This window comes from Cibotium barometz, chromosome 20, assembly GCF_041138505.1.
Source record: "Cibotium barometz isolate CiBa-2024 chromosome 20, ASM4113850v1, whole genome shotgun sequence".
In the NCBI taxonomy this organism is placed as follows: domain Eukaryota; kingdom Viridiplantae; phylum Streptophyta; class Polypodiopsida; order Cyatheales; family Cibotiaceae; genus Cibotium; species Cibotium barometz.
Genome location: NC_141065.1, coordinates 20,313,643 through 20,330,778, shown reverse-complemented (window position 1 = coordinate 20,330,778; position 17,136 = coordinate 20,313,643). Strand labels below are relative to the sequence as shown.

Below are 17,136 nucleotides of genomic sequence, written 5' to 3'. Positions count from 1 at the left end.
GGCTCTCCTGAGTGTACACGATGTGGGAAGCTCTGTAATGCAGCCGTGTGTAGGAGTGATGCCAGCTGGGCTGTAATGGTATCCATAGGTGCCAGGGGATCCATGAGTAGGAGTCCATCCTCTACTCTGCCAGTGTATATGTCTGCCATGTCATGTGTGAAGTAGATGGTAGCGTGTGGCGTCGGTATGTGGGGGACTGGTGATACTGGTGATCCGGCTAGTGAAAATGCCAAGTATGTATGATCTGCCCCAATAGGACGAGGTGGAATGGAGAATGAGGTGACAAGCTGTGATGCCTCCACAGACCCCATAATGTAGTCTACCACCGTGCCTCCGGTCCGTGTATGACCCCCATGTGGGAAGCATGTCAGCCCTCCTGATCCCGGCCACTATAACATCCCGTTATAAATAACGAGATGATGCCTGGCTCCCAACTCTAGTAAGTGGTCCCCATAGTGTCCTCTGTCTGGTCCAGTGTCCTCTGATGCCCGACTAGCCTCTATCTCCTCTGGATCCACAGGGTGGAGGATCTCCATGTCATCATAGTCATACACCTCACACTGTCTGCTGTGTGTGGGCATTGAAGTCGCCCGTAAGAAATACTTCCCCTAGTGTAGAATAATGCATAATCTCCTCTGACAGACAAGTGTATGGCGAGGCTCATGTCTCCTCCTCCTGTGGCATGTCCTCTGTAATGACATAGGAGGATCCTGATGGAGAAAAGTAACATAGAGCTATGTATATAACCCTGTCCTGTGAGAGCTGTAAGCTGATCCACATGTATCTGGCCTCTAGATCCTGTGCTACCACTCTCAGTCTCCCCTGTAGCTCCCGTCTGAATAGGACTGCTACTCCCCCCGACCCTCTCGAGGTACCCTGGCGTGTGGTCCTCTTGTATGCTGACTCCCACTGGAATCCCTCTACTCGAGGTAGCCCTCTCTCTGGGCTCTGATGTGTCTCTGTCAGAAGTATGATGTCTCTCCCCACCATAACATGCTCCAATCGTCCAGGCTGCACCCATAGTGAACCATTACAGTTCCATACTGCTATGTGTATCTCTGTCAGTTGCCTGGTCTGTGTCCCATAGGCCCCAAACCGCTAATCCATGGGCCGGCCATCAATGATGACCAGACCATCTCGATAGAAGGCCTTCTTGCCTTCTCTCCTCGCGTGTAAGACTCGTGGCATGCAAGTTCTCCTATGCTCAAGCTGCATCCTCGTGAGATCATCATCCAAGAAAATAGGAGCTCCCTCTAAACCTCGTAGTATGACCCTCTTCCTCATGAAGGTGACCCTCTCCGTCTCTCCTGCGAACTGTAGGATGAGGGCTCGCTTGCGTGTTGAGTCTTTCCCGGCTCTCCATGATTTGGTGAAGGGGAAAGGGTGCTCTTCCTTGTAGCCGAGCTTCATACATAGAAGCTGTCCATCTTTCTCGGGAGTGGAGTCGGGTGTCTCGGCTATACCTGTGACTCGAATGTTGAGGCGGCGGGCATGCCTCATCTTCTCCTCCTCAATGGTGGTGTGAATGATTTGGTGTTCTTCCCTTTGAGTCTCCTCCCTCACTTCTTTACGGATGTTCTTCTTCAACACCTCGACCCATCCTGACTGCTTGGCTTCGAGCTTTCCCTCCATGTCCTTTGTGATCTCCTTGGAGATCTCTTCTTTGATGGCCGTGAGAGTGTTGTCATTGATCTCCCCTTCTTCCTTCTCAGCATTCTTGATGGCTACCATTTCCACTTTCAATGCACTCACCTCCTCCTTGAGTGCCGTATGAGCCTTGAGGGAGGGAGAAATGAAATGAAATGTTATATTAACGTCTTCAAAAGGCCATAATGACCTATGAGACCAAAAAGTTACATCATGGTGGATCTGATACAATGTCGGGATAAAAAACCAGAAAATGAAAAATAAAGATGATACTACTAGCACCTAGAAAATGGAACTGGAACTGGAAGGTAAACAGAAACCCTTATAGGGTGTGAATATAGGGAGAGAGAGGGTGTGTATGAGAAATGAAATGAAATGAAATGTTATATTAACGTCTTCAAAAGGCCAAAGTGACCTATGAGACCAAAGTTACAACCATGTGACATCTGATACACTGTCTGGAAAAGAAAAGAGATAGCCCCACAATATATCAGTAGGGGGGAAGCTAATGCTACTAGTCAAAATGGGGTACATGAGTACATGGATACCTGAATACATGAATATGGGGGAGTACAAAAGTGAATGAGTACAACAGTATATGGCTGGAGTCGTAATCATCCTAGGAGCTCTAGCATGGGTCTCTCCCGGATGGCCTGGATATCTGCCATAGTGAGATGCTTGGTCGGACGAGCCCGATGCCTCGCAATGATGCTCTGAATCCTCCGGTGTAGGCACCGTCTCCGATGTGAGGATCCGCGAACCCTCCGACGTCTAGATCTGCCCAACTGGATAGCTCTCTCAACTAGAGTCCCACGGGGTGCCCACTGCTGAGCTGTCGGCTGTGTGTCCTCCCGGGTGGTCCCTCTAAAGAAGTCAGTAATCTGTCTCTGTGTGGACTCCCTACCAGTCGGGCGTCTGCTCCTGATAATGGACTCTCTGAGCATGCGGATCTCCAGGAGATAAAAACCAAAGCATCGCTGATCACAATAGTCCATGACTCTAGCCAGTGGTCCGAATCTCTCTCTGAAAAGGCAATGGTAGCGCCCTCAAATCTCATAATATGCTAGTGCTCCTCCGTCTCTGGCTCCATCCAAAAAATCTGACAAATCCTGTCCCCTGGAGGTATGCCTCTAAATCTACCTGTCTCTATCTCTAACTGATGTGAAGAGGTGCGGATCTGCCCAATGGCGCACCTCAATCCATGAGAGAGATGGGTATCCATGTAGCTCGGTCTAAGTATAAAGCCATCCTCAGTGGTGCGGAGAAGATGGTCTCTATAGAAAGCCATCTTTGTCCCCAATTCCTGTGAGGACTCTAGCCATGTCCTCCTAGTGTCCAACTCAATGAGGTCCTGTCTGATGACTCTACTAATCTCAGAATGTGTCAAGGTGAGGGAGGGTGCCTCCAGAGAGTACTGGAAGGGTGGAAGTCTGTCTAAACTAAACCCGTGGAGGTCAAACTAGGATGCTATCTGCGCATACCAACATGAAGTGTCTCCCTCCATGGCTAGCTGATGAGATGACTCTAAAGCAAGTCGTGCATACTGGTGTCGGGGAAGCTCCCATGTGCTATGAATGAAGGACACTGATCTGGCAAGAGCCTCGACTACGATCGGTGGTGCTCCCATCTCAGCTCTAATAATCTCATGCGGTACCGAGGCCTTAGCCCGAATCATCCTGGAGATCATGGACACAAGTGGTCTCTCCATCGATCTCCATCCATCGTATGTGCGTCCTGATCGACTGTGACGATCTAGGCTAGGCCCCCAGATCTGTACTCCATATAGCATAGCCGATGTGACCAGTGTGTCAAAAAGCCACAGCTTAGTGCGTGGCTCCTGAAACTGTACTTGTGAGCACATGATCTCTAGACCTCCTAGTGCTGCATATCCTCTAGTCAATCTGGCCTCTGCTGCTCCCCTCAGGAAAATGTGGGCCCAGTGAACACCACTCCAAGATATGTGTATGAGTCAACATACTCCACTGTATCCTGCCCATATGTGAAAATAGACGCTGATCTCCAAACCCACTGAGCTGTAGTGTTAAACACCATAACCTTGGTCTTACCAAGGTTAACAGAGAGACCACTGTCCTATGCATAAGCATGTAAAGTATCCAAGTGCCTCTGCATACCCTTTGGTGAGTCTGCTATAAGCACAATATCATCAGCATATAAGAGCAGGGGTATCCAAGTGCCAGCCAACTGGGCTCCTCTGTCCCCTCGTGTCCCAATATAATCAGAGATCTCATCAATGTATAGTCCAAATAGAGTCGGAGAGAGCAGGCAGCCCTGTTTCACCCCTATAGTGGAGTGTACTGGCTGGGACAGACCCTCTAAAGTCCGCACCTACCCAACTACTGTCTCATAAAGTCCCATAATATCCCAAATGAGCTCACATGGAACCCCCAAGTCTTGCAGCCTGCGCATCAGTCTAGCTCTGGGCACTGTGTCAAAGGCCTTGAGAAAGAAAGAAAGAAAGAAAGATTTTATTAACGTCTTCCAAAAGACCGAACTCGGCCTATGAGACAAATCGGAGTACCTGTATGGGGTATCCTCTGTCATCCCAACAAAATGAAAAAGTACTGAACTAAAAAGCTGAATCTGGGTGTGCAATAAGTACAAGGAGTGGTGAAGGGGATGGAGCTCTACTACTAGGAGAATGCAAAGCTATATGCATGGAGTATACAATCATGATATGCAACCTAGCTAGCTCCATCCTGTACCATACTGGGGGTATAGAATGGTATACATCAATGAAGGGGTGTCCACAGCTCCCTGAAGAACATGCCTGGGTCTGCTCTGAAGCGAGCCAGTCGCTCCGCACCCTCTCTGTGAAAGTCAGCTCTGATCTCTGTCATCTCTCTCTGGTATAGGCGTGGTGTCCAAAAGCCAGGTGTCCTCTGTCTCCTGCGGGCTCTGAGTGTCTCTGCTCTCTGGAGAGTAATTCCCTGCTGTGTAGGGGCTGGGAGTGGGGTGGATCTCCGAAAAAATGTAGTAATCTGTGTCTGTCGTCCCCCCTCTGGAGCTGTCTGAGCCTGTAATGATGTCTCTCTGTGGCGCTGTATGTCTAGAATGAATCTCCCCAGTATGCGCTGGTCTGCTGCCTCAAAGATCTGGCGTAGGGAATGTGGCTCTCTGAATAAAATGGGATATCTCTCTCTCATGGCTGTATATGCTCTGCATCTGTATACATAATGCTCCTCACTCTCCACCTCCTCTCTGCACAATCTGCATACCCTCTCCGCTTGGGGGATCCATGCTGCTCTGCCGGTCTCAATCTCCAATCGGTGTGATGAAACTCTAAGCTGACCAATAGCCACTCGGGAGCCGTGTGGTAAAAAGCCCTCCATGTATCTAGGCCTCTCTATAAATCCATCATCAGTGATACTCATGAAGTGATCTCTGTAGTATCTTCGGTGTATAGGCGATATCCATGTCTCTCGTGTATAGAGCTGCCATAGATCCTGTCTCAATACTCTGTTCCTCTCACTATGAGAGAGATGGATATGTGGTGCATCCATGTCATACTGGAATGGTGGTAGATGATCCATGTCTAGGCCATGCTGTGAGAACCAATGTGTGACCTGTGCATACCATGATCCTCTGTCTCCTGCCTCAGCCAGCTGTCTAGATGCCTCAAAAGCCCTGTATGACAATCTATCCTGTGGCATCTCTCTGAATCTGTCTAGCAGGCATATAGTCTGAAATACAGCCTCTACCATCATAGGAAGCGCAGCACACTCTGCTCGGATAATGTCATGAGGTACTGACGGTTTGCTGCGTATCATGCGTGCCATCATGAGGGCCTGTGGTCTCTCTATCTGTGTCCACCAATGGGTAGCAAGGCCTGGCGCCCATACCGCTGCTCCATACATCAATGCTGATGGGAGAAACAGAATTAGGGTTAGGTTATGTTCATGTGAGAGACATACACAGAGAAACAACAAGGGAGAGAGAGAGAGAGAGTTGTGGGGATAAGTCAACTCATAAGGCATGAGTGTGTGACTCCCCTATCACACATGTATATTGCACTAGTACACATAGTGCACTTAGTACATTAAAAGTACTAAGTGTACTACGTACTATAACTTATGGGCTTGTACACACTATAAGGGTGGGCATAACCCCTTTACCCCAACAACCTCCCACTTAAAGGCAAAGTGCCCTTAAGTAAAGGAAAAGAAAAAATCAGCATGTACATGATAATATACAAGGCCAAATCAAGGCTGAAACTGGCCTCATCCAATGCCCATCAAGTGTCTGCAATGAGCAAACCGCTCCGGAGGCAAACTCTTCGTCAACAAATCAGCCGGGTTGTCATCCGTGTGAATCTTAACAAGCTGAATTTGCTTGTTCTCTATCACCTCTCTGATGAAGTGATACTTCACATCCACATGCTTCGTCTTTGCATGAAAGACAGGGTTCTTTGCCAACTGGATGGCACTCTGACTGTCACAATGCAACAATGGAATATCCCCTGTATAACCCAAATCAACCACTAACCGAGATAGCCATAATGCCTCCTTGCAAGCCTCTGTGGCTGCAATATACTCGGCCTCTGTAGTAGATAAGGCTGTGCACTTCTGCATCCTGGATATCCATGACACAGCACCTCCTGTGAATGTAAATACATAACCGGTAGTACACTTCCGGTTATCTGGATGACCGGCATAATCCGAATCCGTGTAACCATGCACTAATGCATCCTGTTTGCCAAAGCAAATGCACAAATCCTGTGTGCCCTTCAGGTATCTCATGACACCTTTCACTGCTTCCCAATGCTTCTTGCCAGGGTTGGTCATGTATCTAGAAACCACTCCCACTGCAAATGCAATGTCCGGCCTAGTAGCAACCATGGCATACATGAGACTGCCACATGCTGAAGCATACGGAATCTTGGCCATATCAGCCCTGTCTCTATCCGACTGTGGGCTGTCCATAGCACTGAGTTTCACATATGGAGGCAAAGGAGTACTAGTCTTCTTCCCCCCGTCCATATTGAATCTCTGCAAAACTTTGCCAATGTATTCCTTCTGAGACAAATACAACACATGCTGATTTCTGTCCCGAAGTATCCGCATACCCAAGATGTGATTTGCATCACCCAAATCCTTCATATCAAAGGTTTGATGCAGCCTCTGCTTCAAGGCATCCATCTCTTTACGAGATTTCCCGGCAATCAACATATCATCAACATACAAGATGAGGATCAATAGACTGCCATCCAAAACTTTCTTGGTGTACAAGCAGTGATCTATGTCACTTCTCCTGAAATCCTGGGATTTCATGAATGTATCAAATTTATGATACCATTCTCTTGGTGCCTGTTTGAGCCCATAAAGAGTCTTTTTCAGCTTGCATACAAGCTTCTCCTTTCCACTCACTGCATAACCCTCTGACTGCTGCATATATATCTCCTCATGGAGATCACCGTGAAGAAAAGCAGTCTTCACATCCATCTGAATCAAGTCCAGATCATCATGCGCAACCAAAGCTAACACAGCTCTAAGTGTGGTCATTTTGACCACTGGAGAGAAGATCTCCTCAAAGTCCACACCATATTCCTGCTTGAAGCCCTTAGCCACTAACCTGGCTTTGTATCTTGGCTTTGCATCAGGTGCAACTTTGAGCCTGTATACCCACTTGCATGGCAAAACCTTCTTGCCTGCAGGCAAATGCACCAACTTCCATGTTCCATTTTTGTGCAGAGAATCCATCTCTGACTTCATGGCACGCTCCCATAGAGCTTTGTCTGCCCTCTGTAAAGCCTCCTTATAACATGAGGGCTCCCCACAGTCAGTGAGCATCAAGTAGTCAACCCCTGGAACAAACCTGTCAAGGGCTCTGGAGGGTCTAGTGGACCTCCGTACCCAATGACCATCATTTGCAGGTTGCTGTCCAGCTTGCATATCACCCATTGGTGGCTCCTATTCCATGCCATAGGGCTGAAAAATCATGCCCGGTATTTCCTCTATCTGTGGTATATCCATAGGGATATCTTCTGCCATCTCTGGCTGTCCATTTGGACCATTTTCAGCACCATTTAAGGGCTGGCTTTCCTGCTGTAATGGCTGATTTACAGCCCTTTGTTGTTGTCCATGATGTCCATCATCATCAAAAATGACTCTGACAGGCTCCTGTTGCCTTGCAGGCTCCTTATACATGCATGTTTCATCAAAAATGACATCATTGCTGCGTATGATCTTTCTATTCATGGGATCCCAAAGTCTATACCCCATTTCACCTTTGTCACCATATCCTAGGAATATGCATTTGTGAGACTTAGGATCAAGTTTGGTGCGCATTTCCCTGCGTATGTGCACGTACGCAACGCAACCAAACACTCTCAAGTGCTTGTATGACGGAGGCTTCCCTGTCCATACTTCTTCTGGCACTTTCCCACCAAGCCTCGTGTTAGGTGACCTGTTTATAAGGTGAACGGCTGTCATAACAGCTTCAGCCCAAAAACCATGAGGTAATGCAGCATGTGACAACATAGAACGGACCTTCTCCTGAATGGTCCTGTTCATCCTCTCTGCTGTCCCGTTTTGTGGAGGATCATAAGGAGTAGAGAGCTCCCTCTTGATGCCTTTAGCATCACAAAAGTCCTGAAACTGTTTGGACATATACTCTCCCCCATTGTCGGAACGCAAAGCCTTCAGTGTTTTGCCAGTTTGATTCTCAACTAGAGCAACAAACTTCTGAAACACTGAGAATGTATCACTCTTCAAACGAAGAGGATAAGCCCACACCTTGCGTGTGGCATCATCTATGAATGACACAAAATATTTTGCCCCTCCCAAAGAAAGCTGAGGCATCTCACATACATCTGTATGCACAAGCTCTAACTGAGCATCTTTCTGTCCAAGAGCTTTCTTGTGGGGGCACTGTAGTTGCCTTCCATATATACAATGCTCACAAAACTGAAAACTTGAAAACTTTAGAGAAGGCAAGTAACCCAAACGAGACAATTGCTCCATTCCTTTGACACTCATGTGTCCCAACCGGCTATGCCACATAGAGATTTCCGACAGCTCGGTTGCATTTACATTAGCATGGTGACAAACACCTGCATGCATAAAGTAAAGAGTGTCCACCTTAGAGCCTTTGGCAACAACCAGTGAGCCCTTACTAATTTTCCACTTTCCACGACCAAATGTGGTAACATAATCAGCATCATCAAGCTGTCCAGTAGAAAGCAAATTCTTCTTGATCTCAGGCACATGCCTGACATCATGGAGCATAAGCTGTGAGCCATCTGAAAATACAAGCCTCACATCACCTCTGCCAAGAATCTTGCATGCATGGTTATCACCCAAATAAACCACTCCTTCATTGCCAGCAGTATACCTGACAAACAAGTCTCTGCAACCTGTGACATGAAAGGAGGCACCTGAATCAATGATCCATGAGTGCATACCATGACCACCTGTAAGAAGTGAATGGGCATCAAGTGAAGAAGTAAATAGGACCTCATCCTCACTGCCACCTGCATGTGACACATTGATTTCTTCAATCTTGACTCCACTTTTGCCCTTTGGCTTTACATCTTTGGCTTCATCTTTCTCTTTGTCTTTGCCTTTTCCCTTTTCCTTTTGATCATTTTTCCATTTGTAGCATTGCTTTTTAATGTGTCCCTTCTTGCCACAATAATGGCATTCCAAATCCTTTTTGGAACGAGACTTGCTCCTACCCCTTTCTTGGCTTTTCCCCCTTTGCTGGGATCTCCCACGTGCATTCATTGCATTGGACTTTCCAACAGAGTTGTTTTTCCTGTTCATCTCTTCTTGAAGAAGAGCACCCTCAACATCTGCATATGACAGCATAGCATGCGAATTGCTAGTGGCTGTCCTGAATGTGTCCCAACTCTCTGGCAAAGTGCATAACAGAAAAGTGGCTTTGAACTCATCGTCCATCGCCAACTTTTGATTTATAACTTGGCTGACAATACCATTAAACTCATTTAGATGGGCTGTCATAGACGCCCCTTCCTTCATCTGAAGACCTATGAGTTTCTTCAACCAATACACTTTGCTTGAGGCACTTTGTTGGGCATACAAGTCCTGCAATCTCTGCCACATTCCCCAAGCTGTCTTCTCTTCACGAATGCTGAAAAGTAATGAGTCTGACACAGACAACATGATAGTAGATCTTGCCAACTCATCCATATCTTCCCACTCTTCAGCAGTAAGAGAAGCGGGCATTACACCCCTTTCTTTGATAGGCTTGTGCTGCTTTTTCTGGAGCAACACATTGTAGCACTGGGTTTGCCAAATATCATAATTATGCGAGCCTTCAAGCTTCTTGATGTGAAGCAATGAAGAGCTCTCACCTGTGGTTGCCATAGCAATATGCAACCTGTCAATGCCTGACTCCCTGCAAAATATGTGCAAACACTGCACCAAAAGCACACAAAGTGCTCACTGTTGTTCTCCCAAGCTTTATCTCCCACTGCGGAAGCACAAATGCAACTTTTCTCCCACTTTATGTGATGAAATCAACAAAATCTGGTTGCTGCAGATTTTGGACAGCACCTTAAATGTGCTCTTTTGCCCTTCCAAAGTACTGTACAGCAGTACCAAGTGCTCACCAATGATGTACCAAACCTGTACCGGCAAGTACAGCAGCTGAAATTGAACCTTTTGGTCACTCAAAACAGTGTACAGCCATGCCAAAACTTGCACAAAGCTGTGCCAAATCTGTACCAGCAGGTACAATAACAATAAATGCTCTCCTGGCTGTCCAAATGAGTGAAAATCAGACTTTTACAGTCCCGTACACTGCATACATCAGTCCCAAACAGAAATTGGGCAAAAGCCCCTTGACTGCAAGCTGATTTTTGAGGATTCAAGGCATAAATGTCTTGCCTACTGCTTTGCCAAGCTCAACAAGCATACAAACTTGAAAAGCCCCTTGATTTAAGATCAATTTTTGATGATACATGGTACATTGACGCACATGAAGGCATCCAGAGTGTTCACGATGCTTCCCCCTGGCCACATATACATCAAATACATGAAAGCCCCTTGATTTACAGGCACATTGAGTGCTTGTAAGGCATCAACACATTATCCACAGCATCAAATGCGATTGCCTGCATGCAAATCAACCAAATCGGCACAAAAGCCCCTTTGATTTGCACTGCAATTTGCTGCAATTTTGCCCAAATGTGCGATTTTTCACATCATACAGCATGTATGAGTGCCCAATGGCACAATTACATCAAAAGCCCCAAATTTTGACATTCAATTTCCTGCAAATTGATCTTGATTGTGACCAATTTTCTACAAATTGATCCTGATTGTGACCAATTTCCTGCAAATTGATCCTGATTGTGACCAATGTCACCCAATTTTGCCAATTTTGCTCAAAAAATTGAGCAATTCGGCGTCAATTAATGATTGCACCTTATCAATTGCAAATCCCAAAAAAAATTGAGGCAAATACCTTGATTATCTGATTTTTCTTCAATTTGCAGGTTGGTTTTGTTGAATTTGGTGCTGCTGCAGAAAGATTGTGCTGATGAAAACTCCTCACTGTGGGGTTGGCGATGGGCAAATGCAGAATTTTCCTGAAAAGCTCTCAAAAAATCTCACGCAGAGGAGTGGTGGAGCTTTTCTCCCACGTGCGGGCCTTCAGATTGCTGTGCGTGTACGGATGCTAGGTTGCATAGCTCTCCTCGTGGACGTCTCCTCGCTGGCCTCCTCGCTACCTCACCTGTTGCGAGCGCTGCTGGTCGTAAGCGTTGTTACGCTTTGGGACAGCAAGGACAAAAGGTCCGTTCTGTTCCGCCCGTCAGCCTGTCCGCCCAACACTTCGCCTAGCACAGGTCGCTAATGGCTCAACGTGCGCCAGTTCCGCCCGTCAGCCTGTCCACCCAACACTTCGCCTAGCACAGGTCGCTTCGCTCGCCTAGCGCCTTCTACACCCCCTGCGTGCTCTTGCGCTTCTTCTCCAGTCGACTACTTCACAGTCTGTCGCTAACTGGTCTGTTGCAGCACAACGTCACTTCGCCTCTCTGCTAAAGGACAAAAGGCTGCCCTCGACTCCTTCTCTTTCCGCCCACCTGCCTGCGAATAGTTCAACACACGCAGCAAATGAATTCCAGTTGAATTCCAGCGATGCAGCACTTGAGAACAAAACCCTAAAACTAGGGCTCTGATACCAGTTGATGGGAGAAACAGAATTAGGGTTAGGTTATGTTCATGTGAGAGACATACACAGAGAAACAACAAGGGAGAGAGAGAGAGAGAGAGAGTTGTGGGGATAAGTCAACTCATAAGGCATGAGTGTGTGACTCCCCTATCACACATGTATATTGCACTAGTACACATAGTGCACTTAGTACATTAAAAGTACTAAGTGTACTATGTACTATAACTTATGGGCTTGTACACACTATAAGGGTGGGCATAACGCCTTTACCCCAACAAATGCCGGTGTGACTAATGTGTCAAATAGCCACCCCTTCGTCCGGGGCTCCTGAAAATGCGAAAGAAAGAAAGCTGTATTAAACGTTTGCAAAAGGCCTTTGAGACCAAAATAGTCCATCCTCATCATCTGGATACATCATCAAGATTCAAGGGTACAAAGTAAAATGAAATGAACCGGTAGAGTATAGAGAGAGCTCCAAAAGTGGGTATAAAAAATATCATCATCCTAGTGTGTTTGAAGTTTGAACTTTGAACTTTGGGTCTTAGGGAGGGAGGGAGAGAATGAGGGAGAAAGAAAGAAAGAAAGAAAGATTTTATTAACGTCTTCCAAAAGACCGAACTCGACCTATGAGACAAATCAATGTACCTGTGTGGGGTATCCTCTCTCATCCCAACAAAATGAAAAAGTACTGAACTAAAAACCTGAATCTGGGTGTGCAATAAGTACAATGAGTGGGGGAGGTGATGGAGCTCTACTACTAGGAGAATGCAAAGCTATATGCATGGAGTATACAATCATGATATGCAACCTAGCTAGCTCCATCCTGTACCATACTGGGGGTATAGAATGGTATACATCAATGAAGGGGGTGTCCACAGCTCCCTGAAGAACATGCCTGGGTCTGCTCTGAAGCGAGCCAGTCGCTCCGCACCCTCTCTGTGAAACTGAGCTCTGATCTCTGTCATCTCTCTCTGGTATAGGCGTGGTGTCCGAAAGCCAGGTGTCCTCTGTCTCCTACGGGCTCTGAGTGTCTCTGCTCTCTGGAGAGTAATTCCCTGCTGTGTAGGGGCTGGGAGTGGGGTGGATCTCCGAAAAAATGTAGTAATCTGTGTCTGTCGTCCCCCCTCTGGAGCTGTCTGAGCCTGTAAAATGATGTCTCTCTGTGACGCTATATGTCTACAATGAATCTCCCAAGTATGTGCTAGTCTGCTGCCTCAAAGATCTGGCGTAGGGAATGTGGCTCTCTGAATAAAATGGGATATCTCTCTCTGATGGCTGTATATGCTCTGCATCTGTATACATAATGCTCCTCACTCTCCACCTCCTCTCTGCACAATCTGCATACCCTCTCCTCTCGGGGGATCCGTGCTGCTCTGCTTGTCTCGATCTCCAATCGATGTGATGAGACTCTAAGCTGACCAATAGCTACTCGGGAGCCGTGTGGAAAGCCCTCCATGTATCTAGGCCTCTCTATAGATCCATCATCAGTGATACTCATGAAGTGATCTCTATAGTATAGCATCTTCGGTGGAAGAGGCTGTGTAGGCAATATCCATGTCTCTCGTGTATAGAGAGAGAGAGTGTGTGTGAGAGGCGCTACCTTGGGCCCTTAAAGCCCTCGTCTAAAGACTCAAACCAGCAAAAAAATAATAATAAATAAATAAAATAAATAAATAAATAATTTTTTTTGTGGACGCCTTGATCAGGCAGTCGTATGCCTCAAACTGTTAGAGGTGCGCCTCGTAACAACTATGCTTCTTATCTCCTCTCTCAACTCTTCTCTTTTAAGTAAAGTGGATTGCATAAACTCGCATGTTTAAAGAAGGCGTTGTTGTGTGTCACGACGGTCAACCTATTTGCATGCTACATTTGAGGTGGCCAATGTGAGGGTGGTAGGTGGCCATGCACCTCCCCTCACACCAGGCAGGTAGTCTGAATACCCAACCTTGGGTCCACACCCATAATAAAGATGAGTGCCCTTTGTAATACAAGTGCAAATGGCCACTCTTTTAAAGAAGTTCCCGCCTTAATTTTAATGAAGTGTGAATCTATAAGACTTATTATCCTCATTTAACTCTTTTAGCAACATAGTATTAAGTGTTGGAAACCATACTCATCAGCTGTCATCATTCCAGCATACAAATCACGAGCACACCCTTGGGGGTGAGCACAAACCCCTAAACCAAGTTCATGGGTTAATACAAACCCTTTGGTCAATCCACGTCAAAGCCTTAGACTAATCCAAGCCATGTCTTTTTGGCTAAATCCAAGCCACAGGCCAATCCAGGCCATATGGTTAATATCCATTGGCCAATCCATGCCATTTGAGCTAATCCAAGCCCATACTATCAGAGTTATGTCCAGTTGGTGACAAGAGGAGTTCCAATCTAGTCAAGGTAAGGAGTCAGGACTAGGGAGCTCATGTGGATGCTATGGTTATCCCGTAAGAATTCACGGTTCATCTTATAGTTGATTGATTATCTCCTACTGGGATTCATATGGACATGAATCCCAATGTTACATCCAAACTCGGCTAGGCCACTTTGACCAGGGGTTGTAGACCTATAGCTAAAGGGTGTGGATTGGCCTTGGATCAATTAACATGAGATATTCTCACAATAGAGATGTCTACCAAGGCGTGATGGACCATGCAAAGGCGTGTTGTCTAGGCGGAGGTGACTCACAGCAATATGGACCTCAGGCTTGGGGGTGGTTCCTGAAAGGGACCTATGACGACGAGGAGAGTAGCTAGCCATATTCTATTGTGGTCATCAACTTTGGGTTTGATGTGGGTTATCCTAATTCTAGTAAGGTTTCCAGATATGTCCACCAGTTGTGGAGGAGCTGACAAGTAGAGGGCCTGGATCTCTGGGGCCGGGAAGGGTCTGGCCCTCTAAAGAGCCTATGCTTAGGCTCTTTAGAGGGTTTGATGTGGTTATCCTAACCCTAGTAAGGTTTCCAGATATGTGATCCTTACAAAATTAATGTCCACCAGTTGTCGAGGAATCGCTCAATGAATCCCCAAAGCTGGAGCTGACAAGTAGAAGGCCTTGATCTCTGGAGTTGGGAAGGGTCTGGCCCTCTAAAGAGCCTAAGCTTAGGCCAGGAGCTCAAGATCATCACTTATTCTGTTTTCATTGTTGAATGCAGTTTGAGACTCGACCCAAGTTCCCATGTCTTCCAAATCTTATCTACCTTTGGGCTGTCTATTCTTGCATGTAAGCAGTTTAAAAATGTTTTTCAATTAATCTTGCAATCAACTAAGAGGTAGAAAGTTGTTCAAAAAAAAGTTCGTTTACTTTTGTGGCTTTTGGGTGTGGGAAACGTAAGGGAAGGGGGGAACACTCAGCATATTCTACTGCAAAAAAAATAATGGATTAATTGGACCTGCATATGAAGTTCTTTGTATGCATCCATGAGTGGATCATAACAGAAAGCGGCCATAAGAGCTGTGTTTTTCTTCAAAAGGTGTGCAGTAAAATCTTCAATGCTGTGTGCCAACTCCTTTCGCTTCTCCTCGACTGCAAGAAAGGACGCATAGTCTTTGGTCCTTGATATGTACTCCTGCATTAGATGCCTAGCAATCTCTTCTGCCTGCAGAAAAAAATAAACAGCAAAACCTGTACTTTAAAAAGCACATACAGGTGGAATACCACTTCAAAAGCACTTTTTTTTTCAAGTTCAAAGAAGCAAAGCAAAGAGACTCCCACATTTGCTACAACTTTCCAAAGTTCTCGCCATTAGAGTTTCCAAATATTTCCAGTCAAAGAAATCAGATGCTCACATTCGATCATGGCATAGAATACCAGATCCAGACATAATGGTTGCGGTTCGATTTCTAAAATTGATCGTGGTTCTCATTGACCAGCCAAAAGAGAGATATGATGGGCATGATGCAGAACATCTTTGTTTCGACATGAACAGAGGCCCAGATGAACGAGGGATTATGCTCTACTATCATCGCCTAAGAGGCACAGGTGTCTACCAAGATATATGCAAGTCACATTTGAAGATATGATAGACACCGGGTTCTGGACTTCCCACTCAGCATTTAGAAGAACCCTAAAAAAGCTTCAGTCATGCCGCAACTTCTACAAACATGAGTTCGGCGACCAAGTCTTCCGACCTAGGTAAGAGGTTCTAAGGTTAGAACCTACATCAAGTAGGGAGGGATGTTAATCCCATTTTGGATTAACAAAGATGCTCCTCCATTTGAAGACATTAATAAGTGTTATGTAAAGGCACTATAAAGGTTGTACATTATGAGATACTGGCTAGCCAAGGCTTTAGTTAGTAAGTTTTGAGCGCCCAAGTGTGAATAAGGGCCAATTGTATATAAGGCACTTTCTCATAATGGAAAGACACAATCTCTCTTTGTACTATGAGAGTTCTTGTCTTCTCTTGTGAATGAGAGAGGGAGAGAGCTAGTGTGTGTGTACTCTAGTGCATGTGCCTCTTCTATGCTTGTGTGTGGGAGAGTGAGAGGACGATTGCCTTGCATTGTGGTGTGAGCGACTCCGCGGTGACAGAGTAGAGGTGGAGATTGGAGAATTGGAGCTTCTGCAAGCGAGCTTGGAGAGCCTCAAGGGACACGAGCTCGTAGCATTGGTAAGTACCCTACAACAGTTGTTGTCTATTGCTTGTCCCATTGGTAAATGGGTGGAGTTCTCTTGGGAGGTGCAATAGGCTATAACACCCACCCCTTCACTTCTCAGCACCCGCACCATCCATATCTATATTTTATTTCACTATTTTTTCCTAGTCTGTGAAATCTCCGCTGCTTTATTACCCTTCCTCTCCATTCATCGCACCAAGGCCTTCCACTGTTTATGCACCGGTCACCCTTTTCCATTCCATCATTTGTTATACGAGTCCCTCTACCTTCGTTGCCACCGCTTTCGTGCCCAACTCAGCAAACCCGACACCACCTCCTTCACTTTGCCTTCTCCTCGCTTTTGCACATATCCTCTACAACCACCACCCATTCCCCTTAAATCTCCACCACCATGCCAACCTCGTCAATCCAACCATTCTGCCTCCCGCATCCATCCTAGAGTGCAACGTGATCTGCCTCCCTCCCACCACCGCACTGCTTCCCCCGCCCTGCCACCCATTCCACCTAACCCCACTATCAACAGTCCTACATCATCCCGCCGCACACCACCCTCAGCCTCGGCTGGGGCTCGTTCTTCATCTTTGACAGCAGCTATTTCGACTCTCTCCACCACCCCATTTTTGACAACAGTTGTTTCCACCCTCTCCACCACCCCCCCTTCGACAGTAGTTGTTTCTAACCTCTCCACCACACCATCTCCTACATCAGAGGTTTCCCCC

General features: G+C 46.4%; 1 protein-coding gene across 1 annotated transcript in view; it reads right to left on the bottom strand.

Annotated features, from left to right (window-relative positions):
* The window catches only part of LOC147627646 (uncharacterized), a 78,249-nt gene that overhangs the window by 15,142 nt on the left and 45,971 nt on the right, over positions 1-17,136 (bottom strand). Inside the window, exon 10 of the mRNA XM_086814566.1 lies at positions 15,190-15,396. Within this exon, the coding sequence (XP_086670692.1) occupies positions 15,190-15,396 (207 nt within the window). The remainder of the gene's footprint in view (positions 1-15,189; positions 15,397-17,136) is intronic.